General features: G+C 51.3%; 1 protein-coding gene and 1 long non-coding RNA gene across 2 annotated transcripts in view; one reads left to right on the top strand and one right to left on the bottom strand.

Moving 5' to 3' along the window:
• The window catches only part of LOC142094333 (uncharacterized), a 40676-nt gene that overhangs the window by 2164 nt on the left and 11310 nt on the right, over positions 1–27202 (bottom strand). The gene's annotated exons all lie outside the window — the stretch shown is intronic.
• On the top strand, positions 1982–25754 carry LOC142094076 (uncharacterized). Its single transcript, XM_075175913.1, has 21 exons — positions 1982–2080; positions 3969–4025; positions 4719–4801; positions 6015–6180; positions 6892–6998; positions 8043–8270; positions 9346–9490; positions 9783–9929; positions 10113–10343; positions 11880–12073; positions 14228–14345; positions 14529–14729; positions 15500–15679; positions 16339–16473; positions 16815–16946; positions 17386–17517; positions 19432–21927; positions 22641–22796; positions 23223–23330; positions 23485–23535; positions 25423–25754. The coding sequence occupies exons 1-21, from the start codon at positions 1982–1984 to the stop codon at positions 25591–25593; spliced, it is 5337 nt and encodes a 1778-aa protein (XP_075032014.1). The 3' UTR covers positions 25594–25754.

The following is a 27202-nucleotide window of genomic DNA, read 5'->3' as shown; positions in this document are numbered from 1 at the left end:
TGGCCATCTGCTGTTAAGAGCATCTCCCAGGAAGCGGGAGATCAAGTTCCAGTTTGCGCTGTTCCCCAGACGCAGCGGAGTGCCCTAACTAGCCAGCGGAGGACTATTCTTTGAGCAGAGCCCCTTCATTCTCCTGCTGAACTGCTGAAGTAGGTCCACAGTGCAGGCAGACACAACAGTCACAAGGGGAAGGGGGTCCAGTGAGTTATCTGTAGCAACAGAACTTCAAACACGGAGGCTTCCTGGTGAAAACGTCCTTAAGATACAACTTGATAGCTTCAGCAGTATTCTCGGCTCACTTGCCAGAGCTGAGCGTCATGCACTTCACTCACATAAATCCTACGTGCATTTTGCCCTCAACACCTGTGAAGATTCACCTCCTCAGGGAGCCCGGGTCTACCAGACCCATAGAAGTACCCAGAGGAGAAGGCTGGCGACTGCTGCTACTGCCAATACCACTGTCCAAGGATGCAGCAGGGTTCAGGAGCTGGGATGTACATTCTTACGCTGATAAAACAAATGGCCATGGAGCGTTTAGGTCTCTGACTCAGTCCGATATTGGGATCGTGATTGGCACAGAATAGCAACACGAGACTAACGACTGCCGGAAGGCTGTAAGCTCTGGCGCTGCCTCAGGTCCCTGGAGGCGAGGCGAGAGGACGAGCAGTACCTCCACGGGCCACAGCAATGGCTGTGCGAGATGTTTGACTCTACCAGGGGGTGGAGTGTGACTGTTCACTCAACTCCTGCTCGACTTTGGCCAACCCAGCTCATGCTAAGGCCTGATGTGTGCTGGGAGCAGCGCCGTTAGGTTGAAGCGAGAGCTACTTACCTACCAGGTAGGCAGCACAGGTGGCCAGGAAGAGCTGAGGGGCCATGATGCAGCCATTATCACGTGCAGCTGGCTGTCTCCTGCAGCTATCATCTTTGTCTGGCAGTATTGTCAGAATCTGCTGACTTTTGGGAATGGTATAGACCAGACTTCCAAGCTGGAAGGTGTGAAACAGCAGCTTACCCAAAAAGCCTTTGAAGCAGGTCCAACAGCAGCTGGACCACTGCAGCTTTCGTGCTTCCCAGGGTGATACAGGGGATGCCCGCACCGTCGCAGAGGAGGAAGGATGAGCACTCTCGCTAGGGAACTAATTCTTTTTTTTTTTTTTTTTTTTTTTGCTTGTAAGTGCATGAATTGAGTATTACGGGTTGTAAGTTATGAAACCTCGTGACTTGAGTGGTGAATTCACGTAATAGACTAGTCTGGACAAAGGGGACTGAGCCCCGTTTGTCATGTTTGTTGTATTTCTTCATGAGCTCATGAAAGAAAAGCCTAATTCACAGGGTACGTTGCCCTACAAATTTGAAGTTTTCTCTCCCCGCTTGCAGTCTGTCCCGTTCATGCTGCAAAACAGGGAGAAAAAGATTCACTAATTCCGTCTGTGTATGTTTGGTTTTCGTACTGGATGGGAACTCCTGCTCCAGCGGCAGTCGCGGGCTGAAGTTGGAGCTTTTAGTGGAAAGCCGTAGCTGTTCAGTTGGCTTCCCTGTGCGACGGACCTTTTCTGCTGTCACTGCGGTCCCACCCTTCTTGCCCCAGAGTCCCCGTACCCCCCCATCCGCCACTCTGGTGTCAGGCACCGGTTCCTCCGCTCCTTCTCTCCCAGACTGTACAGGGAGCGCTTTTTGCCTCCAACGTTCCGGGGCCGTTAACCCGGGCGCGTCCATCGCTTTCTGCTCTGTTCTCCGAGCAGAACTCGCCGGCGCGAACCGCTGCCGGGGACCGTTAACCGCCTCTGCGCAGAACTCGCCGGCGCGAACCGCTGCCGGGCGGCCTCTCCCCCGCGGCAGCACCGCAGCCCGGCGCGGCACCGTCAGCGAGGAGCGAGAAGGGAACCGCTGCCACAGCGCGGCCCCGAGCGAGCCCGGCTCTCCCGCCCCGCGGCCCGGCTGGCTCTCAGGGCGGCGGGCCCGGCTGGCGAGCGGGGCCATGGCGGCGCGGAGCCAGGCCTCCCTGCGGCGCCGGCTGCAGAGCTCGCAGGAGGCGCAGCACCGCCAAGCGGTGCTGGTGCGGAAGCTGCAGGCGAAGGTGAGGAGCGGGGGCGCCCGCCCGGGGGGAGCTGCCCGGGGCCGGGCCGCCGTGGCGGGGCCGGGCTGCCCGGGCCGCCCGCGCCGCGCGGAGAGGGGACCGGGCGGCGGAGATGGCGGGGGGCGAACGCGCGGCCCCAGCGGGGCCCTCCCCGGCGCTGCCGCGGGCGGGACGGCGCCGAGCCCGGAGCTCGGGGGGAGCCCCGGAGCCGCCCTGCTCCGCCCGGCCCGGCCCGGCCCGCCCAGGCGCGCTGGGCGCCGGGCGCTGCCGCTGTCGCCCTGCCGCGCCTCTCGCTGGGTCGTTTCCGTACTCGGAGAAAGAGGCCTGGCGTGCGAACCCTTTCTCCGGCCCCGCTAGCAGGGGGCTGTCCCGCGGCAGGGGTCGAGCCGGCGGGGCCGCTTTTGGGCGGCCCCGGGCGGAGGCGGGCGGCTCTGGCCGGGTTCGCCCGGGCCGCGGGAGCGGCGGCAGCGAGGAGGGTGCCAGAGCCGGGCGGGGGTCGGGGCAGGCCGCGCCCTGCCCGGCCCGGTGCCCGACGGCGGGCGCGGCGCTGCTGTCGGGTCCTCCTGCTTTCTGGCCCGTGCTCGCCTTCTGCAGCTGAACGGAAATCCGCGTTCTGCAGTGGCTGAGCAGGACTGGGGTCGGAACTGGCTTTGCTTGCCGCAGACTGAAAAGCGATTTTGATCCTTTCCCTAATTGCAAGCACCCGCTGGACTTCTAGCCCGCTGGAAATACTGATTTGGGGTACATAGTGGTGTTATAAATGCTTAGTCCCAAACAGGATTCCAATTAAAGTTTACAATTTATTAAACGAATAGAGGCAAGCAAACAGCGCTGGGTGTGCCGGGAGTCTCCGCTCCACCAGGACACACACCGTAACACGGCACTCATCATAAATATATACAGTGAAACATTACATATTCATATAATTTTGTAATATGCCTATACATATGCATGACCTGTCCCCGCTTCGTATTAAAATGAGTTCCAAAAGTCATTTACATAGTCCAAGCATGCGCAGTAAAATTAGGGTTAGGGTCTTTTTCCTCTCCGGTGGTCGTTCATAGTCTTCTTCACTGTGTCCATTAGTTGAACTCTGGGCTTCCTTTGTCTATATATGGTCATTTAATTTCTTTGACTCTTGGAATGTAACGGGGCATTGGGTTATCTTGTCCTTTAACACTTATCCCTTCACAGTTGTTTATTGTTAGTGATTTACATAGGACACTATCTCGTTACAGCTGTTACATAGGAGGCCTAAGGAGCCAGCTCAAGGCCTGTCCGCTCTTATCAAGTGGGAGGATGTACCATGGTAAAATCTCAGTCAGGAATTGTTAGTTAATTTATGGCTTAGGCTAGACAATGGCTCTGTTATTAACCCTTAAGTGTTAGTTCCCTCTATCAATCCCCCCTTCTCTAAAAAGTATAGTAAATTCATTTACTATACCAGAATGTTCACTAAGTGGCTTTTGCAAGAAGCAGGAACTATATACATACTATATACATTAACCACGCTGCTAGACTTAGGCTTGTGGTCATACAAGGGTATGTAGTACAGAAGGTCACACTTCATCACACGAATCAGATGAACATATTTCACAGTGGCCATAGGGCAGGCATGGCTGGCTAAGCCCGTCTCATCACTCTGCTCGCCATCGCTGTCTTAGGATGAGCAGGTAGCACTACGTGTAAAAGAAACCCTGTCTCAGTTTCTCTAAAGTTAGATAAAGTGAAGCTTCCCTATGTCGTAACGACTTCTGGTTGACTGTATCAGCAGCACTGTGAAAGGTACTGTGCTTGGGCTGTGAAGACCTGGAGAAAAGCTAATGCGGGAGGAGCCGAGGCTGCCACAAGCTGCATTCGCTCATCTTCATCCTATGTATCCGTCTAGGTACTGCAGTACCGGACCTGGTGTCGAGAGTTGGAGCAGCAACTGGAGGCAGGAGGGGTGAGTGTGCAGGCTGCTATCTAAAGATAGTGTGCGTAGCATTCGTTAGCGCAGACAAAAAGTTCCCCAAAGCAATGACAGAGGAAAAACAAGATTTTGCTACCTGAGGATTGAAGGAAGCACTCTAAGTTTGCCCGTCAGTGTTTCGTCCAGTTGCCATTCTTAGAGCAGCCAGTAGTCCCAGCAATGCCAGTGCAGAAAACCCTATCAAGAAGGATTTTAATTTTGTGAAAGAGTGCAATAGCTGGAGTAACATTTGTCCTCGGTCTGAGGAGAGGGTGTACTGCCTGTGACACTGTACGGCTGTCTCTGAAAAAGAATGGGTTGAAACATAGCATTTGGCGTTCAACGTAGAGAGCTGGCTCTGTGCTTTTCTTTCTGCTTCACGGCCAAAGTAACCCTAGGAAACGAAGGATAGGAGACTAGTCCCAGGCTTCAAGTCGAAGTGAGCGCTCACGGTCATGAGCTGAGGATACCTAGCTGGGAGAGTGCAGGAGTGGGAGACTGAGGAGAGCTACTCACACTGAGTAACACCCTTCCCCTCCCTTCCTCCCCGTAGTCATGACACTGTTATGTGGCCTGGAAGAAGCCACGAGCTCCTGCGATACCAAGCAAATGGAAGGGAAAGCGATGGATGCGAACAGTAGTGGAGGGAACACAAGAATTTGACTAAACATTTCCTTTCTTCTTAAGGGATCCCTTCCAGGCAGGTGGGAAGCCACAGAAGACCACAGCCTGAAGAAAGTGCTGCTTCAGTTGGAAGAGGAGCATCAAAGGTAAAAGGAAGAAGCGTTACCTCATCCTTGGTGTTCTGGACGCTCATGGAAGTGAGGGAAAACCTGTCAGTGCTGCCTGGTCTCCCCAAGGGAAGCAGTTGGGCAAGCCGTTTTGAAAGGAGAAAGGTCCACAGTTGTTCTGTGGTGCAGTAATAGCGTTGGGTGCTGAATGGCTCCGTTTGGAGCCGGGGGTTGCCGCAGGTGACCTCCAAAGGTCCCTTTCCAGCCTAAATTACTCTATGATTCAGTAGGTGAGCTACTCAGCAGAGCCCGGTTTTAGGTTGAGAATCAAGCCCTGACGTCCTGAACGTTTCATGGCGCAGAAGTTTCCCTGTGTGTTTTTACCTGAATAGCATATCCTGTGCTTGTGTCGGAGTCTTCCCGTAGAGCACTTGGCACCACAGGCGTTTTCTGCCAGATTTCTTTCTCTGCTTTCCTTTTTGCCTCTGCCCACGAGATAAATTGTGTGCGGTGTAAAAGGCATCTGCGTGCTGCGTTTCGTATGTTGCAAGCTAAGGTGGGAGAAGCACAACTCCCGTTTCGATCCAGAAACTGAGTTTTGTGCTTGTTCGCAGGGCAGCAGTTCTTGATATTCTGTTCATGAAATGTTTCCTGGGTGGGATATTAGTCTGTGGCCCCAAAGTCATTAAGCTGCAGTGCTTGACCTTCCAGTTTTCAGCTGAAAGTTTCATATAAAGCTGTTTCCCCTATGTATATGGTGCTGTCTTCGTGGTGTGCAGTTTACTGGATCAACAGGGCGGGGTCTTTGCTACAGGTCTTACACAGCGTATATAGGACAAGGACAGGGAGAGGCTTGACAAGAAGGTGAGGGCAGTGGTGGGTACAACATTGCAAGGGAAAAGGCCATGGAAACTTGGAGAGAGGTGTGGAGGAAGAGGCTATCAGGACAACGATAGAGAAAGGCGATGCATGCGGTGACCAGACAGCACGGAGGGGAGGCAAGACGTTAACTGTGGGCATCATCAAAGTTGAAGAGGAAGGGGGGACCGAAATCGTAGGTGGAAATTGAAGGCTCAGAGCAAGGAGAAGCAAGTGAGTTTGCCATAACAGAGAGATCTTAATCCTAGGAAGCACTTTTACTACCTCTCAGTTTGACAAGAAGGTCAGTGTTGAAGGAGTTGGAAAATCACGGGGATGCTGCTTGTGAATAGCTGTTGTTCGGTGACCTCATTGCTGTTTCTCCCTTTCCAAGGTGTGAGAAGCTGGCAGAAGTGACCACTCTCCTGCAGGAGCACCTAGATAAAGCGAATGAAGTTAATGTAGCCCTCAAAGAAGATGTTGGAAAACTGACGGCGGATTGGACGAGGGCCCGGGAGGAGCTGGAATTGAAGGAGAGAGAATGGCGCAATGAACGTGAGGTAAGGATAGGCTACGGGCATGTCAGACGTGATGCCAGAGTGGAATGAGAATGCATTTTATTTCTGGCACAGAGAACTTGCTGTGTGAAAGTTGTGGCGACATTGAGGATGTATTGGTGTTGACTAGCGGAAGACGGGGGTGTGAGGTGGAGGAGTGTCAGCAAATTGTGGTGACGGGAGATGCCCGCCTGCTGTGACCATGCTGCTCGGTCTTACAGGCAAATGCTTGCTGTTGCTGGGCACTGTAGGGCAGTCACGCATGAACGCTCCTCTTTTGAATAGTTCCTAAATCTCCACTGTCTACAAGCAGTGGAGAGCGGAGAGGTCTGCGTGTTTTCAGATTCAGAGTGGCCAACAGAAGAACAAGACAGGCCTCCCTTACCAATAGCCTGTTGTAAGCAAATCTGACGCTGGTCTTGGAGGGGCTTGCTTTGGTCTTCCTCCACCTCTGCAAGGCGAGATGATGAATCCTGATCAGTTTGCTCTGCTGGTACCCACTCCTGCAGGAGAAGCGTGGATGTTCCCTTCCTGGAAGTCAGGTGGCAGGTCTACTGAGGATGCTTATGTGGTGCTATTCAGTCCTCGATGCCCCTGTTGGAACTGCTATTAAAGGAGATCTGGTGATGATGGTCGTACTCTCTCCTACCCGAAAGACCTGTACAGTGACAGGGAAGGCTGAGTTGGCATTTCTTTTTGTCTTTGCATGTTTAGCTTTATGACAGCTACTCAAGGGGTGAACATAACCGCCTACTCAGCCTATGGCGTCAGGTGGTAACCTTCCGCCGTCATTTCCTGGAAATGAAGACTGCCACTGACCGGTGAGTAGAAGTTGAGGCTAGATGTCTTGCAGAAAAAATGTAGCTTCCCTTCACACCTGCTTTTTGAGCCTTGATGTTACTTTACTTGCGGCTAAAGATATGATTTCTCCTTCGGTAGTCTGAAGCAATGCCATTAAGCATGCTTGAGGCTATTTTCGGAATCATTTTGTTTGATGCTGGTTTTCAGATAAAACTGAGGGGCTTGGGCTATAAGCAATGCAGAGGCCCCGAACAGATGAACTTGACTGTGTTGATTTTGGGGCATATTAACACAGACACAGGCATATGTGGACACACTGGAAGAGACTCACCAAAGCTATGCATGCAGCATGTAGAGCGGTCCCTTTTATAGAGTGATTAAAATCTGCCTTAAATCTCACTGGCTTTCTTTTCCCACTGCTCCTGATGGAAAGATCATTCATGAATACATAGGGGTTTTTTCCTTCTCATTTCCAGCTTACATTTATTCTGGTCAGTTTGCATCCGCTTATTCCTGTACCAACATTGTTGAGAGAAAGAATAGCTTCTCTACCGTCTTACTGCATTTATCCAATTTATTTTGCTTAGTTTGATACCTCCTTTTTGTGATTGTTTGCTTGTTCTTGCGCGCTCTGAAGTTCCTTTCTCACAGTTGCCTTCTGTGAAACAAAAATAGTGTAGCCGTAATGGTACATTCTTCCGGTGTCAGCGTGCGGTTTCAAACTCTGGGTTACCGTCAGCCATTTACCTTATTTGATTATAAGCTTTCCTTAATGTGCAGAGGATGCCTGACCTACTGGTTAATTCTTGAAGCCTTCTGGCTGTGCCATACATTTCTTCTTATCTCTGAGGAGAAAATCGACTCATTCCTCGACCGTCAAATAGACCCATGGCTCAACTATCCAGATGTGTCCTGATCCCAAAGTGCCAGACGAATGATTCGCCCCCAACGAAAATGTCGTCTTTCCTGCCAGCTTTTACTGTTGCGCAATTACGTGCTTCAGAGGTGAGTCAGCGGATAAAGATGGTGGTGTGAACATTCTCTCTTTCTTTATTCTTCTCCAGAGATTTGTCAGAGCTGAAGGCAGAGCAAATGAGGCTTTCTGGGTCTATACTTGTAAACTGCTCCCACCTAAACTCTGGCATACAGCTCTGGGAGTCCGTCACTCTGGGTAGACCCGTCCTAGAAGATCAGGCACAGCAGCAAGCGGAACAGGAAATAAGCCAGAAGACTTGGGAAGCGATGTGCTTACAAGTCAAGGGGGACCTGGAGAAGAAGGAGCTTCAGGACAGGTAAATGTGTTTTAAACTTTGCTGTTACCAACGTTATCTTTTGTGGCTGCTTCTTGGATTCATAGATGGGCTGTGTTCACGTTTAAAACACGCCCATTCTGTACAGCCTTGTTTCTGTCCCTAGTCAAACTATTGCCTTCAACAGAATGGATAGGAAGAAACATCTGACTGACAGAAGCTCTTCTGAGTAAGACAAGACTGGAAAAGAGATTGCATATTACAATGGTTTTGCCGCTAACTGATTGTTGGTGAGAAATTGAGACCGGCATAAAGAGAGCTCTGTCTCTCGTACAGCCCTTTTGCTACCCAGGGCTGTGCTAAGGGAGTTGGGAGGAATTTGCACAGGACCATCATAAGCAATGTAGCACCTCTGTACTGACATTTCCTTGCAAGACTGAGCGCAGAAGGCCTTTGGGGCAAGAAGTGCCATTTTGCAACATTACTCATATTACCCTGAATCATCCTGCAATCCTATGATTATTGGATTGGAAATTCATAGACATCTCCCCGAATAGATTGCAAGCTCTTTCATCAATTCACTGCTGAAGGCAAAAGTAATTGTGGGAATAGTAATCTGGACTTTAAAAGTCTGTCTTAGCCAAAGAACAACTTTGGAAAGCCTTATATCCAACGTATGAAAGGGGAGAGAGAGAACTGACAGGCAGGAAGCTGTTAGCTACCTGAAAGGAGGTTGTAGCGAGGTGGATGTCGGTCTCTTCTGCCAAGTAACAAGCGATAGGACGAGAGGAAACGGCCTCAAGTTGCGCCAGGGGAGGTTTAGATTGGACATTAGGAAACATTTCTTCACCGAAAGGGTTCTCAAGCATTGGAACGGGCTGCCCAGGGAAGTGGTTGAGTCGCCGTCCCTGGAGGGATTTAAAAGACGTGTAGACGTGGTGCTTAGGGACATGGTTTAGTGGTGGACGTGGCAGTGTTAGGGTAACGGTTGGACTCGATGATCTTCAAGGTCTTTTCCAACCTAAGTGATTCTGTGATTCTATGATTCTATACTCTTGGTTTTGGAAATGAGGCTGTTCTTACATTAAAAACCTGTTTGTCTTTCCCCTTCTCATAGACTGAAGGACTTAGCTGCACTTGAAGGAGAACATTCATTATTACAGAGTGAGTTGGTAGTCGCAAGAGAGACACCGGAGGATTCGCACCTTCAGAGGGATCTGGTGAAGCAAGAGAAACATGAGCTTACGATGGCACTGGAAAAGGTACGGTCACCTTATTCCTAGGCAGCACTTGTGGGAGAGGGAGTTGTCATAGCAAGACCACCACAGATGTTGTTTCTGGCAGTAGAAGACAGGGACGATGTTGTTCTCCTTCTTGGAAAATGGTGATCAGACCACACAGGCTCTTTGGTGTAGTTAGTCCCCACTAACTTCGGTGCTTATTGGGAACACCGAAGTGGGAGTATGGCAGAGACACAAAAGGGGATGTGGAGTTGCTGCTTAAAGTCGGGGATTTTCCTGTCTTTGTTTTCACGTTGTTCTTTTGTCTCTTCAGGCAGAGCAGTCGGTGGCAGAGTTGACAGGGGCTCTGGAAAAGCGGAGTGCTGAAGTAGCTGACCTACATGTTGCAACAGCGAAGATGAGCGGTATTAATGAAGCCCTTGCGTTGGATAAGGCACAACTGCAGAAACTCGTGTTGCAGGTGAGCAGAGTCGCCAAAGATCTTGCCGGGTGTTCGTCTCCAGCTGCTGCTTCTTTTCAGACCTCTTGCCTTCCGACAGTATGACTGTCTGAATATGGAAACGTTCCTTTTTCTGTCCAAGCCAAAGCTTCTCCATAGTAAATCTTACTGTCTTTTATTCCCTCTGTGCTTCTGTGATCGTAGCTGGAGCAAGAGAATGGCGTTCTGTCAGGTAAAGTGGGCGAGATGGAGAGAGCAAAGATCTCTGACCAGGAGAAGCTGAACTTGTGTGAAAGAAGAAACGAAGAGCTCTGCGCAGAGAAAGCCCACCTGGAGCAGCTGCTGAAGAAAGCAGAGGAGCAACAGGAAGGGCTGCAGGTAGAGCTGAGGATACTGGCAGAGGAGAAGGCAGAAACCCAAGAGAAACTCAATCAGGCGAGACCAAAAACCTGGGCTTTTGGCTGCTTGGCTCAGTGAAGCCGTATCTGTTGGATGCTGCAGTCAAGGTTTTGTCAAGGAGACACTTGGTAGTGCTGGAGGTCAGAAGGCTTTGTTTACTTCTTTTTGGAAATGCGTTGATACTTGCAGAGGTGTTCTGCAATTCTTTGAGTTGTCCTCTGCTTCTACACGTTCCTTTAATCCACCTGTCTGCGCTGGCCTCCTTTTTGGCTTTTGATAAGCTGCAGAGAGATGATTTGTCTTGCCCATGAATCTGAGTGAGGCCACTACTCTCACATGTGGCAAAAGGAGCAAACAGCATAGCTCTCCACCCTTTTTCTGAGGCAAGACAAACGGGGCTGTGTGTTTCGATTTATGCTTTTTCTTGTGAAGTCTGCAACTTTCAAAACTCCATTTGTTCGAGCCTAGAGAGCGGGACAAAGCTGCAAGTCGATGTCTGCTGTCTGGTACTGCTAAGAATGGGCATGACATCTTGAAATTGTTGAAACTGTATTTGAAGACATACATGCAGCTTTGAATTGCTAGAGCCTCTGCAGGCTTTGAGGAAGAAGATGAGAAGCAGGTGATCACGCAAGACTGTTTACTCTGGACTGACTGATTTTGGTACAGTGGAAAAAGAGCTTGGGAGAATCATATCACTGGAGGAGACTAGGCAGTTTGCCATCATTCAAGTGTCAGTTTCATAACGTACAATCTGGGGTGTTACGGGATAACTTTGAGAGGAGAATTGTTTGTTTCTGATGGTCTGTTCTCTGTTAGACAGCCTTAGTTTTGGAGTACGTGGTATGTTTGGCAAATAGCCGGCAGAGGTGTTACACTGAAGGAAAAAAAGCTAAAAAATGCCGGTTAACCTTCAAGCTTGAATACCAGCAAGGTATATTAGACAACTTCTTTGTGTAAGACAAGTAAACAGTATTGTTGACATGAACTACTGTACAAATAGAGTCTACCATCTCTTTGGCCGCACCAGACAGGCTTTCATAAATCCCTAAAGGACACTGCTCACCACAGGGGCTGTTGCCCTGCCAAGCATCACCTCCTTGCATCCAACTGCTTTACGCGCTAAAGTAGGTGACACTTTGATCCTTTTTTTTTCCTAGAAGGAGAAACCATGTGTATTTCCACTTTCTTCAGAGAGCAAAGTTGCTTTTGCGCAAACTTTCCTGAAAATTTCCAGCACTGGAATAGATTCTGATAGAATTTTAGTTTGCAGGGTGGCAGTTCCGGAAAGTGCAGTACTTCTGCATGAGAACACGTAGTCTGGGGTATGTACGTTTGTCCTGAAGGAGCTGTCTGGTCCCAGGCTACCCAGCAGGGCCTTACACATCACTTCCAAGTTAACAGTCCCAGTGCCTTTTGGCAGCCCAGTGCGGTACAGAGCAGGTGCTCTTAAACTTTCAGCCCAGAAAGTGCAGGGGCTTTTTCTCCTCCAGGAGATTCAGCAGTGGCACTGGCTGGCTCTGGACAGAACTCCAGAGAAAGGACTCTGACTGTATTTTGTCCCACTTTCAGGTTTACCGCCAGCAAGAGTCAGCTAGCAGTGGTCTGGAGCAGTTGCGCCAGGAGTCCTCTCGCCAAGGGCGTGCACTGGCCAAGGTGTCCGAAGAGAAGGAATTGCTGGTGCGTGAGAAGGCTGCCCTAGAGGTGCGACTGGCAGCCACGGAGCGGAACAGACAAGGCCTTTCGGAGCAGCTGGCAGAGGCCAGGTAAAGGCAGGGAGGAGACCCTAGGCAATTATAAAGGTGGTAATCATTGCACGGGGGTTTATTGCATCCTCTCCGCTTTTCAGATGCTTTCACTGTCCGCCGACAGGAAACGGAAGAATCTCGAGCAAAAAAAACCCAACACTATAGCATGATTTGAATGTTATTTTTCTGACAGCGAAAGCTAACAAAGCTCTCCTGAGCCTTGGGCTCACGTTTATGCCCCCTTGCACATTCCTGTGTGAAGTCCAAAGCAAGCCAATATAATTCCTCAGTATCTGGTACCTTGCCTCTGCATTGAGTAATACTTAAACCACGCAGATGTTTACGGAAACCTGAAGCTTCTCTCTGGTTTTGGTTTCTTGTTCTGTGCGTTTGAAGATAGGTCTTTCCTTAGCAAGTAGTTTGACATGGGATCTTCAGAATTCAAGGCTATTACATTCGGACATTGTGAGTAGGACACTGCCATTTAGGGTGAAGCTAGAGGCTCGTGCTGAAAATCTTGAGGGCCTTCTGTCTCTAAGCTAACTCTTGTTACCTATGGTGCAGGACCTAGGGTTGGTTACACCAGCAGCAGGGAAACCTCTTTTGAATTCTCGCCAGTCTTCGGGAGTTCTTGCCCCTCACTGATGTCTGGGTCCTTACTCCTTACCACTGTGCTGTTTAGAGACAGACGTCATGGAGAAGTTACACAGGGAAGGAACAAGATTCTGTCCTTCTGTTGTATCAGGTTTCTAAGATCAAATGCGACAAGTTTGCGTTTCCAAAAAAAAAAAAACCACCCCCAAAACAACCCAAGGTATCGAGATGTTTGCCCTCCTCTTCGGTGTTTTTTAGAAGACTCCTGAACTTGCAGAGCTGTACAAATGATGTTTGTCATGCTTCTTGACTTTTACGCTTTACCACTCCAGAGTACGTTGTTAGCGAGGCTGATGAACACCCTTTTGACTCAGCCTGTTTCTTGAGAGCTGCTGCTTCTTCTGAGCTCCAGCTTCTCTTATTCGATCCAGCTGAATTATGTTTTGTCAATTATTGGGCTGTAGCAACTATTCTTGCCAGGTGTTGTTCTCAAGAGCCTTTTGTTGTCACAGTTTTGGACTCTATCTTTTCTGTTCTGTTTTAGAGGCTGACTTTGGCTTATCCTTAAAATGGAGCATAGTTACTTTGGACTGCCAGAGATTGGCGTAATCAGAAATATGTGCTTGTTCTCTTTCTTGAAGACACATCCTCCATTGTTCATCAAAGTTGGGGCGCTCAGGCGCCCCTGTACCCTGAAGGATGCTGTCCTGATTGCATCCCTGTACTAGTGAGGCAGGGCTGTGTATTGTAGGAACCTGGCACACAGGACGCTGCGTTAGATCAGGGAGGTAACTTCAGCTCCTGGTTCCAAAATCCCGTGTGTCATACGCAGCCGTCGGTTGAAGTCTGTGGATGTAACGGTTTGCCTCTGCAGTACTACAACTTCCATTTTAAGGAGCGACGAGTCATTTGGGCTACTGCCTACTTCATTAGCAACGCTTAAAGAAAAGTAGCAAGTTTTTCTCTTGAACTTCCAACAGTTTAAACTGAAGGATACCCGTCTCTCCTTTCAGGTAGTCCTTGTTCAGGTAAAATCTAGTTCATATTTCTTCCAAATGCTGCTACAAGCATGAGGTTTTATTGTATCATCTGATGTATTTCTTTAGTCCCTTTTAAATATAGGGAGTCTGGAGAATTACCTACACTAGGAACAGCATTAAAAAGTCACGAGTCAGCCAGGGAAATGCTCCTATTCTGTGCCCCTGCAGACAACTTGGAAGTGCTGATGAGATGAGGGCTGTGAGCAGAGGCTGGGCTTTTGCTTGCTGGCACAGACCTTGTGGGCACGGCTACCCGTGTGTCATAGATCAGAGAACGGCAATTTAAGAGTTGGCTGTTGAGATCAAATTCGGCCGGGCTTTCTGCGTTACGCTAGGTCGTAAGTAAAGCCTGGGCATCCCCTCGGAGGGGCCTGCATTGCTATTTTAAATGGCAGAGGTATGCTTTCTGTATACAAGTTTCCACGCAACCCATTTTCCGTACTCACGGGTAGGGATCTTGAACGACTTCTCACTGCAGTAACTCCCTGTGGGTGTCAGGAGCAAGAAACTCATTTCTCCCCGTATTTGCAACTCGTAGGTCAGTGAAGGAGACCCTGGAATCCAGCCTGTTTGAGGCGCAGCAGCACTTATCTCAGCTGGAGATCGCCAGGAGTCAGCTCGAAATCCAACTTCACGCAGCCACGCAGGCCAAGGAGGTGATACGAGGTGAGAGCCTCGTGTGCTTTGTTTCTGGTGATCCCCCTGCCTAGGGAAGGTGGTATAAAAAGAGCTCTCTGTCCGCAGTGCTTCTGAGGAGTGAAGGAGCTGGAGACAGATCCCTCCTGCACTGAAATTGAAATGGCTTAAGGTCAGTGAAGTCAGAAGCCCTGTTTGTGTAGGCACTGAATCTTGCCGTTTGTGTGTTTGCAGGGGAAGTGAAGTGCCTTCAACGTGAGCTGGAAGCAGAGAGATCTCTAATGAGGCGGGAACGGGAAAACATGGCACAAGAGCTCTTGCAGACAGAGCGGCAGTACGACAGCACCCTCAGGCTTCGGCAAACTGATCACGAGGTGGAAATAAACAAGCTCCTGCAAGACCTGGTAGGAAACAATGTGCTTTTGAATTCTTCAAGCAAGGTTTGTGGGCTGGCTTTAGAAGAGTAACAGCCTGAGAAAGGTGCGAAGTGGCAGCAATCATCTGTCATAGGCCACACGTGGCTAGGTCGGGCAGCAGAGCCAGTGGCTCGTACTTGAAGGCACGTGAAGACCCACAGGACTATGTTGGGACGGTAACTGCAGCCACAGATTCAGGGACGCGTTCAGCAGAAGGTTGGGCGGTCCCCACCCAAAGCATGGCAGCAAAGGGGTAGGATCTTACCAGGCTCCTGTCTACCATGAAGTAGACTCCTTACATTGCTGCCAGCTGCAGTCACGGGAACTTTGTTCCTTCCTTTCTGTCCTCTCATGGTTGACGGAGGTATTTGGGCTTAAAGCATACGGAACAGACCCCTTGTTCCTGGTACTTCAGTTCGTGGCCTGTCTTGTGACTAGCGCATCGGGGTGCTGGCCCCTTTCTCACCCTGCAGTCCATCTGCATCTTTTCGTTGATGAGAACGGAGTTGAGCTTTGAAAATAGAGACTCTGAGAACAGAGAGAAATCCCGAGGAGGGAGGTGCTAGGAGGCAGGCTGCCATCAGAGAGGGGAAGGTAACATCTCCTTTGAAGTTCCTTGACAGGATGTGATTTACGGAGGGCTCGAAGACACTACTGTGCACTGTTGAGGTGGGGGTTTGTGGGAGGGATGACGCTTCACATTTTCTTGAGGAGCTTGGCTGGGACTCCATCCTGACGTCTTTTCCTCCCCTCATCAGGCAAGAGAGCGGGAAGGGCACCGTTCAGAGCTACAGGAGATGCTGGAGCAATGGGAAAAGGAGAAGGCAGAGACAGAAAGGGAGCACGAGGAGACGCTCTTTGATATGAAGCAGAAAGTTGCCACCATGCAAGCTCAGCAAGAAGAGGAACGAACTAGAGTCGAAAATGCCAAGCAAGAGGTAAAGACTGTGAAAGGAGAATTTGTGTGGTTTTTTTACTCTTCTGGGCTCCTTATTGGCAGTGCTTCTCTGGACACTGTCCGTCTGGGTAGAAGTGTCTCTTGGATGCCCCTTTGTAAGCGTGAGAGGTGCTTTAGCAACGACGAGAGCTTTGTGCCATGAGGGAGAGGGCCTCTAAATCGAGAGGCTACCAGAGCATAGGTTTTAAGAAAGGCAGGGAGCGCGTTGCAGGCCTGAAGAGAACATGAACACCATAACCGTGTCTCACAATGAGTGAGCTCGCAAAGGAAGCCGCCTGCACAGCAAGGAGAGAGCTGGCTGGTTATCGGGCTGCTAACTAGGTGCGAAAGTCGCTATTGAAAGACAAACAGGACACAGCAGAAGACGAGGGATGCCCTCAGCGGCAAGGCGAGACACTTGAGAAATGCCACACGTTTTCCTGATGGATGACTACGAGCTTGTTGAAGATTCAATCACGGGTGGACCCTGTTTGTACTGCCAGTCTCACTTAGGAATCTGTGCCTCCAAGCGGGCAGATAATGACCTAGGAGACCAGCAGCACAGTGCTTTGAGAACGTGTGAGCCCGTCGGTCTTTGAGTCTTACCTCTCAAATTTTGTATGGGAAGTTTAAATCCGTCTTCTCTCTATTTCTGTGCAGGTCCTGCTAGAAAAGGAGCGTGAGAGGGACGCTTTATTAGAGGCGCTACTCCAAACTCAGGGAGAGCTAAGAGAAGCCCGCCAGCAGCTAGAGCAGCTCAGGCAGGAGGTGGAAGAGCAGCGAGAGACTGGGCAGGTAAGCCTGACTAGTAGGGTAGGTTGAAGGAACAGGCCGTTGGCAATGGGACGTAAGCTGAGAGAGAGGCTGAGGGCGCCAGGTGACAGAGTGCAGGGCAGTAACGAGGAAATAAAACATAAGTGCTGCGCCTGAGGAGGCAAGGACTACTGCAGGCACTGAAAGCACGGAGCCTGGTAAGCTCCGGAGATCAGCAACGGGAAGGAAGGGTTACAAGGGAAGCCGAGCTGGGTAGAAAAGCAGAAAGAAGTGGCTGAATGAATGTGCTTTTGAGACAGAAAGAGGAAAAAGCTGGGCCCGATGGCAGCTCCCAGTAGCTTGCTCTCCCTTTGTGTTTACAGAACGTCAGAGAAAAGCTGCAAGGAGAGCTGCAGGAAACTCGCAGTAAGATCAAGGCAGTGGAGGAGCGGCACCAAACCGTCAAAGAGGAAATGAATATCCTTCTTCAGCAGAGGGATGCTCTACAAAAACAGGTGACTGAAACAGCAGTAGCTACTGCAGTCACCAGACAGGTGGTCTCTCCCCTTCTTGCCTTTCCATCGCAGAGCAGCAGGCTGATGGGGTAATGCCTCTGACTGCCATCATGCTGTGGTCTCCACCTCAGCTGGTCTGAAGGAGACTTACCGGCCAGCTGAATCTCAGCTCCTCCCTGGACAGATGGGCTCGTCCTTTTGCCTGTTTGCCAGTAATCATCAGAATGGATTTCTGCTGGTCCTGTTTTTTTAAGGTGGTTTTTCAGATGAATGTGGTGACCCACCTAGATTTTTAAACAAGTCGGCTGTATCCATTTGAATCTGGTACTCTCATGATAGGGTGAAATTCAAAGTTGTCCTTTCCCTTTCCTCACAGTACATGATATGGCTGACAGTGACAAGCTGTAGTCTCTGACTGCTTTGTTGTGTTTTACTTGAGGTGGAAGAGTTGACATACCAGCTAGCAGCCTCCGAAGAGTGCCTAAAGAAGGAGGCTATGACTCTGCATCAAGAGGTGGCGTCTCTGGAAAAGAAACTCGAGAGCACTGAGAAGCAAAGAAAGGAGGTCCTGGTGAGACTGTCAGATGCTGTAAAGGGCCATTTCTTACACATTTTTTGGCCTTCTGTTAATCCTTCTAAGGAGCAACTTTTTCCAGTGGAGAGCTGATTTTGGGCGGTCTTGTACAGGTTCAGTCCAAATCTGAGAAGATACAGAGTACGCAAATGCTGACCAAGTTTCCCTCATTTTCCCCTTCCTTCCACTCAGCATTCCTTGTTTCCCAGACTTTTGCCATGTAGCTGAATTAGCAGGGTCATCACCTTGGGTAAGAGAAGACAGGCCAGAAAGGAGGGATAGTTAAGATGACCTGTATCACAAACTATGTGGAGAGACCACTCAGCACCACAGGAGCAGAAGAGTGTTATTTATAGCAGTGGTTGTTTTTTGGTTTAACTTTTCCAATTGCATTCTTCTGATTGAGCAGGAAAAGATGCTGTAGTCATATAAAACTCAGTTCCGATTCAGGGTGTTTATTTTCCTCAATTCTGAAAATTGTGGCGGAAAAGGACCTGGGGGTATTGGTCGACAGCCGGCTGAACATGAGCCGGCAGTGTGCCCAGGTGGCCAAGGCGGCCAACGGCATCCTGGCCTGTATCAGAAACAGCGTGGCCAGCAGGAGCAGGGAATTGGTCGTGGCCCTGTGCTCGGCACTGGTGAGGCCGCACCTCGAATCCTGTGTTCGGTTTTGGGCCCCTCACTACAAGACAGACACGGAGGTGCTGGAGCACGTCCAGAGAAGGGCAATGAAGCTGGGGAAGGGTCTGGAGAACAAGTCTGATGGGGAGCGAACTGGGGTTGTTTAGTCTGGAGAAAAGGAGGCTTGCTACAACTCCCTGAAAGGAGGTTGTAGCGAGGTGGGTGTCGGTCTCTTCTCCCAAGTAACAAGCGATAGGACGAGAGGAAACGGCCTCAAGTTGCACCAGGGGAGGTTTAGATTGGATATTAGGAAACATTTCTTCACCGAAAGGGTTCTCAAGCATTGGAACGGGCTGCCCAGGGAAGTGGTTGAGTCGCCGTCCCTGGAGGTATTTAAAAGACGTGTAGACGTGGTGCTTAGGGACATGGTTTAGTGGTGGACGTGGCAGTGTTAGGGTAACAGTCGGACTCGATGATCTTCAAGGTCTTTTCCCACCTAAACGAGTCTACGATTCCATGATTTCTGCCCTCGAAGCTTTAGTCAAAGTAATTTTCAAACTTATCTCTATTTACATTGCATGGTTTGGGCAATTATTTGTGTCCACTTCCATATTTAGATTTCTAAATATCTGGATCTGGAAAAAGGGGTGAGAAGACAAAGTTTGCCAGTCACAGAAAGCTGTTCCACATTGCCCATCTGAGAGCAGACAGTGGGGAAAAAATAGAGCCATGTGAGAAACAAAAGTGCTGATCCAGATAAATATGTATGGCTGCGAGGGGAAAACTCGTCCTGATTTCAAACACAGAATGACAGACTGCGATCTGACCATTACTCCTTCAAGAGGGGACAGTGGGGTTCTAGAAGATGGTACCATGAAAACTCTACACAGAAGAGGTCCAAAAAAAAAGACCCCCCAAAATCGGGAAATCAAATGTTGGGGTTGTTCTCTCTTCCCTTTCTTCCCTAATGGAGAGAACATCATCAAGCCACTGCCTAAATCGTGCCTAGTCTGGACTGTAAATCCTGGCTGCAGTTCTGGCGGCTCCTCCCCAAAAGAACACACTAGAGCTAGAAGAGGTTCAGAGAAGGGCAAAGAGGAAGATGGGACTGGCTGAGTAAGCTGGGAAAGACGCAACCTAAAGGGTGGCACAGGAAGGGTCTACAACATCCCGAGAGGCAGGGAGAGAGGGGGCAGCCCTTGACTGCCACTGAAGCCGGAGTTCAAATCTGGTACGACAAGCAAACCTATATGGATGGAATTATTGAATCTTTTTCTCACTGTTTTGCAGCATGAACGGGACAGACTGCAAGCAGTTAAAGAAAAACTGGTATGGGAGGTAAAACTTCTTCAGGAATCAGTCACAGCCTCTGAAACCCGAGCAAATACAGCCACAGATGTGACTCACTGCCTTGAACAAGAACTTCAAACGACGTTGTCCATCTTAAAAATGAAAAACGAGGAAGTGGAAATGCAGTGGGAGAAAATCCAGATGCTCCAGAAAGAGGCAGCACAGGGAAAAGCTTTGCAGGAGACTCTCACTCATATGACTGCCATCCTGTCAGAGAGGGAGGGAGAAATGAAGTTGTACCAGGAGCAGGTGAGAATGCTGGAAAAGCAGAAAGAAATGCATAAAACTACTCTCGCTCACGTTATTAAGGACATAACAGAGAAAAACGAGAAGATGGAAGCCCAGCAAGAACAGATACGGGACCTGGAGAAGCAGCAAGAAAAACAAAGGCTTGCTGTAAGCAAAATGAGCAGAGACCTGCAAGAGAGAGACCGGGAGATCAGATCCCAGCAAGAACAGATACGGGACCTGGAGAAGCAGCGAGAAATGCAGAGGGCTGCTGTGAGCAAGGTGAGCAAAGAGCTGGAGGAGAGAGACCAGGAGATCAAATCGCAGGAGGGGAAAAGAATGATTCTAGAACAACACGGTGCATCACAAGCGAGAAATCTGCAGGTGGATCTTGATCATATGAAAGGCAACTTGAAGGAGAAAAACTTAGAGCTTGTGCCTCTGACTCAGCAGATCCAAGAACTGGAAATGGAGAGAGCGCAGGTGCAATCTCTGCACGCGAGCCTTGAACACCTGAGGGCAGTTCTTAAGGACAGAGAGAGCGAGTGTGATTCTCCAAGGGATCCGTTAAGACTCTGGCAGCAGTACAAGGAACAGCAAGAGGGGTACCTGCAAGAGCTTCATGGTAAAGTAGAGAAGATGACACTTTCTTTATCTGAAAAAGATCAAGAGCTTGAGTCACAACAAAAGCAAATCCAGGAAGCTGAAGAAGTCATGGAAATGCAGTTAAGGGCTGTCCGTGACCAGCTGGAGCAGACCTTAGAAACCTTAAAAGAGAAGGACAGACTCGTAGACATCCAAAAGCAACAAACAAGGAGCTATGAGGAGAAAACAGGAGAACAGATGAATGTCGTACGCAGAGACTTGGAATACACTACGGCAATACTGAAAGAGAAGAATTTTGTGATTGAATCTCAGAAGGAGCTGATTGAGACCTTCCAAAACCAAGAACAAGACTCTGAACAGCAGAAGGAAATTCTGCAGCGTCTTCAAGTGGCACTAGAGGAAAAAGAGCAAGAAATTTTATCCCTTAGAAAGCGATGTGAGGCATGCGAGGAGAAGGAGGAAAAGCATGAAGCTGAGCAAACAAATCCTCAAGCAACCAAACTGACTCTGAAAGAAAGAGAAGAAAAGATAGGGGTTCTGGAGGAGGCTATCTCTAAGCTTCAACAGCAAAAGGAGGAGGCAGCGATGCAGACTAAAGCTATACTGCAAAAACTAGAATACGCTGAATCTTCCCTAGAAGCTAGAGATCGAGAGATAGCGTCTTTGCAAGAGCATGTCCAGGACCTTCGAGAGCAGAAGGAGTTAGAAGGCAAGCAGGATCTAGACAAAATGAGCCAAATATGGAAGGAGAACCGTTTGGAGTTCCTCAAGCAGACAGAGCAAATGAACGCGTTGCGGCTTCGTGGCGAAAGCACGAAAGCAGCACTAGCAGCATGCCAGAAGACGGTGACTCTGCTTGAGGAAGTGGTGAGGAAGAGAGACGAAGACAACGAAACTCTCATGCAAAAAGTCCAGCGCCAAGAAGAAGAACTGAAGACCTTGCAGAATCTCCAGTTTAGGCAAACGGAGGAGAACGAAGAGGTTAGACATCCCAGAGAGCAAGAGAAGCTCCTGGAAGAAGCCTTGCGTGAGAGGGAACGAGAGACCAAGGCTCAAGGTGAGCAAAAAGAAGAGGAAGTGAGAGCTCTTCGGGAAGATCTCCAGCACGTTCAGCTGACTCTGACAAAGAAGGATGAGGAGATCAAGTACCAGAGAGAGAGAGTCGGGTATTTAGAGGAGACTCTGACAGGGAGAGAACAAGAGCTTAGGAGGCTGAGTAAACTCCTGAAACAATTAACATCAGCTTTGCGATGGAAAGATGACGAGGAGACCCTAAAGAAACAGATCCAGAAACTCCAAAAATGGGAGGAAGAGGAAGCAGAGAAGAGGAGAGTTCTCCAGGAGAGAGACCGTTCCTTGCAAAGGCAGAAGGAGCTAACCCAACAACTGGAAGATGAGCGGAAAGCAAAGGGGGAAGAATTGGAGTGTGTGGTTGCTGTTTTGAAGCAGACTGAAAGCAGAGAAGTCAAATGGAAAGAGAAAGCACAAGCACTGACTCTTGCCCTTACCAAGAGTGAAATGGCCAATGGGACTTTGAGGGAAGAAGTAGCCGTCCTGCAGAGCATGGTTTCAGAGAGGGACACGGACCGGTTTCATCATCAGGTAGGCGGTGTGCTTGATCATCAGTCCACTAAAATGTCTATAAAGGATTCTAATGACTGTATATTCCCATAAATACGTGACCTGCTTGGCCAAAGAAACTATGATTGCAGCCAGCAGGCTTGCCTGTCTGTGTAGCTCCGGCCAGAGACCATTCACCGGCTAGAATGTTTTCTGTCAAGCCCAGAGCTACTGAAAGAACTACGGAGCTTGTTGTTAATTTTAACTCAAGCCCAAAAGTTGGGGATGGGTAATTGGTTCTCTCCTATCCAGGCAAGCTTAGCCAACATGTCGTGGTTAGGATTTGGCATGGAAAGGAAAGGGCACAGCTGACCAAACTAATGTACCAAACTCTGCAGAATTTTGTAACGATGGCTGAACGGCAGCTACACTGATGGTGCTTTCAGCGATTTAGATTTCTGAGGTACAGGTTTTCCAGTGTATTAAAAATAACGGAATTCGTACCATTGCCTGATCAGGCTTCATTGTGCCGCAGTCCAAAAAGCATGAAGGCAAATTTGTGTGGATTTCTCCAAGGTGACCTGGAGGAGGGCCCTGGGAAGAGAGTGTGTTGCTTTGGCCTGTGGACCAGGAGGAGAAGAAGGGACTTAGCACTGTCCGTTCCTGAGTCCGGTCACTCTCCCCGACTGGTTGATTCTGGCCCTTCTAACCTTTATGCGGCACCAGCTCACGTCATCTCCTCTCTGAATACCCAGCAGGCTGTTGCAGAGGGGGAGCAGCTATCATGGCTCTCGGAGAAGAGAATCCTGTCGCAGCGGCTGGAATGTCTGCAGCGAGCAGTTGCAAGGCAGGAACTTGAGAAGACTGAGCTGAAGCAACTCAACGCTGAGCTCAGGAGGACTCTTGAGCAGGTGAAACAGGCTTTCACTGCCTCTGCAGAGCCTCACGGTCCTCTGGAACACAACACGTTTCCACAGAGAGCACTTTGGAGTCCTCTGCTTGTTTCCTTCCCTCTCCCGCTTTTCCCTGTGGACACACACTTTCGTATTTTCTCTCTCTTCTGGCAGCCCATTGCCTTCACAAGTGCACATTCACTCCGGTGCCACCCTTCTTGCCCCCGTGTCCCCACAGACACACATTTGACACTCTTGTGTCAGGAGCTGTTTCCTCTTGCTCTTTCTCTTCCACGGTCTACTTCGAGTGTTTCTTGCCCCCGACGTTCTCTGGTGCCCTCAACAGTCTCTGAACAGAAATCTCCTTGCCATGATGTCCAGAGGTCCTTTTGCTCCTTGGTTGGCGGCAGGTTTCTGTGACCCTTTCTCCTGTCCAACGTGCAGGTGGAACGTGAACGGAGGAGTCTGAAGAGATGTTGTAGGGGTCCGTCGCTGGCAGATGCAGGCGGATTTTCTCTCTCTGACCAGCACAAGATGCCTGCTTCTAGACAGGTGAGAACAGAACCTTACTCGGTGGGAGGAGGGTCTGGCCATAGAGAGGAACAATGGCAGCAGCCCCCCAGCGTAGACCTAATAGAAGTCGGATACAGACCGTGGCCCTGGCCAAACTGGAGACGAAAAAGAAACCCTTGTGTTTTCTTCACAGGAGGAGTCTCACGCGCGCTGCAGTCGTCGATTAGCTGAGTTGCAGAACCAGGTGAGGAGTAGGAAAGCTCTCATCAAAAGCTGCTGTGGCTGTGCTGACGGGCACAACTTTGCACGATGCTAGAGCCCGAGTTTTGTTTGGCTGTCAGGAAGCGAGTACACCAGGCAGTGGAAATACCCCGTCAGACACATCTGTTGGCCATGGCCAAACAGCATCATTCACCTCGGTCTAGTCTCCGACTTGCCTAAAGGTCAGGCATGGTGGGAGAGGGATTGGAGGAAATTCAGAAAACTGGAACTCGCCGGAAAGTAGAGAATATTCTAGGGATGTTCCCCTTGAGTCTTACTCGTCTTGTTGACCCTTCCTATTTTCCCTTGGCTCAATTAACAGTGGAGCTTGCATCATATTAGAGCTCCAGGGATGTGAGGCAGCGCCAGAGCTTACAGCCTTCCGGCAGTCGTTAGTCTCGTGTTGCTATTCTGTGCTAATCGCGATCCCAATATCGGACTGAGTCAGAGACCTAAACGCTCCATGGCCATTTGTTTTATCAGCGTAAGAATGTACATCCCAGCTCCTGAACCCTGCTGCATCCTTGGACAGTGGTATTGGCAGTAGCAGCAGTCGCCAGCCTTCTCCTCTGGGTACTTCTATGGGTCTGGTACACCCGGGCTCCCTGAGGAGGTGAATCTTCACAGGTGTTGAGGGCAAAATGCACGTAGGATTTATGTGAGTGAAGTGCATGACGCTCAGCTCTGGCAAGTGAGCCGAGAATACTGCTGAAGCCATCAAGTTGTATCTTAAGGACGTTTTCACCAGGAAGCCTCCGTGTCTGAAGTCCCTCTGACGTCTTACTTGCCGTGTGCACTACGGGCTTCTAATTCAGCACCGCGCATTCCCCTTCTGGAGCTGGCTGCCCGCGTTTCGCACCTAGTCTGCTCTAGATGCTTAGCAGATCAGGGTCCCGCTTTTCATCTGGCTTGGCTTTATGTGGACAGACCTCGGTATTGTGATTCAAACGTAGCAGGTTCCATAAGCCATAAAACTCCTTGAGGAATTGCTTCCGTTATTTGAGTTCACTTGCTGAGAAGGAATATTTTCATATTGCTGGCTTGAGGTTGGGGATCACATTCCCGTGTGGACCACAGCCCTTGGCAAAGCACGCGTCACTCTGAAAAGAGAGGAAGACCTCTCACCTGAGCTGTTTTCCCCAAAAGGGCAGAGCACCGAGCGCTGCTCCCAGTGCTGGCATCTCCTCCGCTCCAAAGCAGGCAGAGGGCAACATGCCAGAGCCCCTGTGGCTGCTCTGCACTGCAAACCTCACCAGAGGTGAGAGCAGCTGGGTCCCTCCCACCAAGAAGCCCCGCAGGCACAACCCCGTGTTGCCAGGAAAGAGGAGAGTTTGAGGCTTTGCAAGGCCTCAGCAGTCCTTTAGGGCTCATTTCCCCCCTGGGCTTAGTTCATCGCATTATGCTCTGCTCAGTGGTGAAATGCTCTGACGTTAGGAGAAATGAGAGTTTGCTCCCTCGTCATGCGCTAGCTGACAAGTCTTTCACCTAGGTCATAGCAGGACGGTTCTTCACTACCTTGTGTAGCCAGTAGTGCTCCTGCTGAGGAAAAAGCATGTGGAACTAAGGTGTCAGTAGCCCAAATCTCTCTTTTGATAAAAAGAGTGGGGTTACGAAATCCTGTAGGAACCTCTGTCTTCAATATACGGGCGATGTCTCGGTGTTGTACGTGCGAACGGTACGCCAGAAAGAAGCCTGGGTTGTTGGTAATCTAAGTTCAGTCGGGGTGACTGTTCCTTCCCATTCCCCAGGGACAAAGCGTCTGCAAGGGCTGGAGTTCGAGGGTGCGTCTTCCCCGACAGCCGGTACCGTGGAGCTACGGATGGTCCTCACAGTGCGGGCGTGTCTGAGCTCAGCCTTTTGCCTCTTTCAGGTGTCCCTTGTGCGGACGCAGCTGGCCCAAGACTGCTGTGCAAAGACCAGGCAGGAGCTGTCGGACCTTCACCACGAGCTGTCTTGCTCCTTAGCAGCTGTGGTCCGGGAGCCGAAGGCTGCTGATCCCGAAGCAGAGACTGGGAAGCTGGGTCAGCCTCTGAACCTGTAGAGGAACGGCTGCAGCATCGCGGGGTTCCTGTCCTGTGCCCTTGGCAGGAATGTGTTGTGTTTTGCTGCGGGAAATGGGGGTGCATTGGTTCTGTTTGCATTTGGAAGCATCTCCTAGCGACCGTGATTTTTAAACTTTTTTGTAATAAAAGACGTTTTGCAGGACTGCACTTTTTCAGCAGGAAGAAGCAAGGGGTAGGTGAATACGTGACTTAGGAAAAGATTCTACGAGTTTCTTACTTGCAGAAGTAAGCCATTAAGAGCTGTTGTCTGATTGAAGCTCTTGAGTTCGTAGCGGTTCCCTGTGACGAGAGAGGGAAATGGAGGTGTTACCAAAAGGAGGGGGTGAAGAGTACACGCCAGGGATGGCGTGGGGCAAGAGAGCGGGGTTTCCTTCCTTGCTTGCACGCTTCAGCACAAAAAGCGCTGGTGCTCTCCCGAGATGACTTGCTTTCAGCTTTGCTGCTGAGGGACAGCTCCTTGTTCTCCAAAGGGCATTAGTAACAAACTCCCGACCTTTCAAAGACGGAGGCAGTGGATGGGCCGGGGAGGATGCCAAACCGAGTGAGAAGCGGTCTCCAGCAGCAGCTTCGCCTTGGTACCAAGCCCTTTCCAGCCAACAGATGTCGGCATCGTCAGCGTCTCCCGGGTGTCCTTCGGAGGCCCGGGGGCCGTTGGCAGGGAGGGTCAGAAGAGGGCGAGGCGGCAGCGAGGACCTCCCCGCCGGGAGGAGACGGGGAGCCCCAGCCCGTGCCCGCCAGCCCCCTCGGCCAGCTTCGGGCCGCGCCGCCCGGCGGGGCCGGGGGCGGTGCCGGGTCTGGGGCGGTGCCGGGTCTGGGGCGGTGCCGGGGCGGTGCCGGGTCTGGGGCGGTACCGAGACGGTGCCGGGGCGGTGCCGGGGCTGACGCGGGGGCGGTGCCGGGGCTGACGCGGGGGCGGGGCCGGAGGCGGGCCGGGTCTGGGGCGGGGCCGGGGGCGGTGCCGGGGCGGGGGCGGGTCTCGGGAGGGACCGAGGCGGTGCCAGGGCGGGGGCGGTGCCGGGGCGGTGCCGGGTCTGGGGCGGGTCTCGGGAGGGACTGAGGCGGTGCCGGGGCGGGGGCTGTGCCGGGGCGGTGCCGGGTCTGGGGCGGTGCCGGTGGCGGTGCCGGGTCTGGGGCGGTGCCGGGGCGGTGCCGGGTCTGGGGCGGTACCGAGGCGGTGCCGGGGCGGGGGCGGTGCCGGTGCCGGGGGCGGTGCCGGGGCGGGGGCGGTGCCGGGGGCGGTGCCGGGTCTGGGGCGGTGCCGAGGCGGTGCCGGTGCCGGGGGCCGTGCCGGGGCAGGGGGCGGTGCCGGGGCGGGAGCGGTGCCGGGGGCGGTGCCGGGGCGGCGGCGGTGCCGGGGGGGGGAGCGGTGCCGTGGGCGGTGCCGGGGCAGGAGGCGGTGCCGGGGCGGGGGCGGTGCCGGGGGCGGTGCCGGGGCAGGGGGCGGTGCCGGGGCTGTGCCGGGGCAGGGGGCGGTGCCGGGGCGGGGGCGGTGCCGGGGCGGTGCCGGTGCCGGGGGCGGTGCCGGGGCGGGGGCGGTGCCGGGGCAGGGGGCGGTGCCGGGGCGGTGCCGGGGCAGGGGGCGGTGCC

Source organism: Calonectris borealis, chromosome 29 (assembly GCF_964195595.1).
Source record: "Calonectris borealis chromosome 29, bCalBor7.hap1.2, whole genome shotgun sequence".
Classification (NCBI taxonomy): Eukaryota; Metazoa; Chordata; class Aves; order Procellariiformes; family Procellariidae; genus Calonectris; species Calonectris borealis.
Note: the sequence above shows the minus strand (reverse complement) of the source record. Positions and strands in the feature narration are given on the sequence as shown.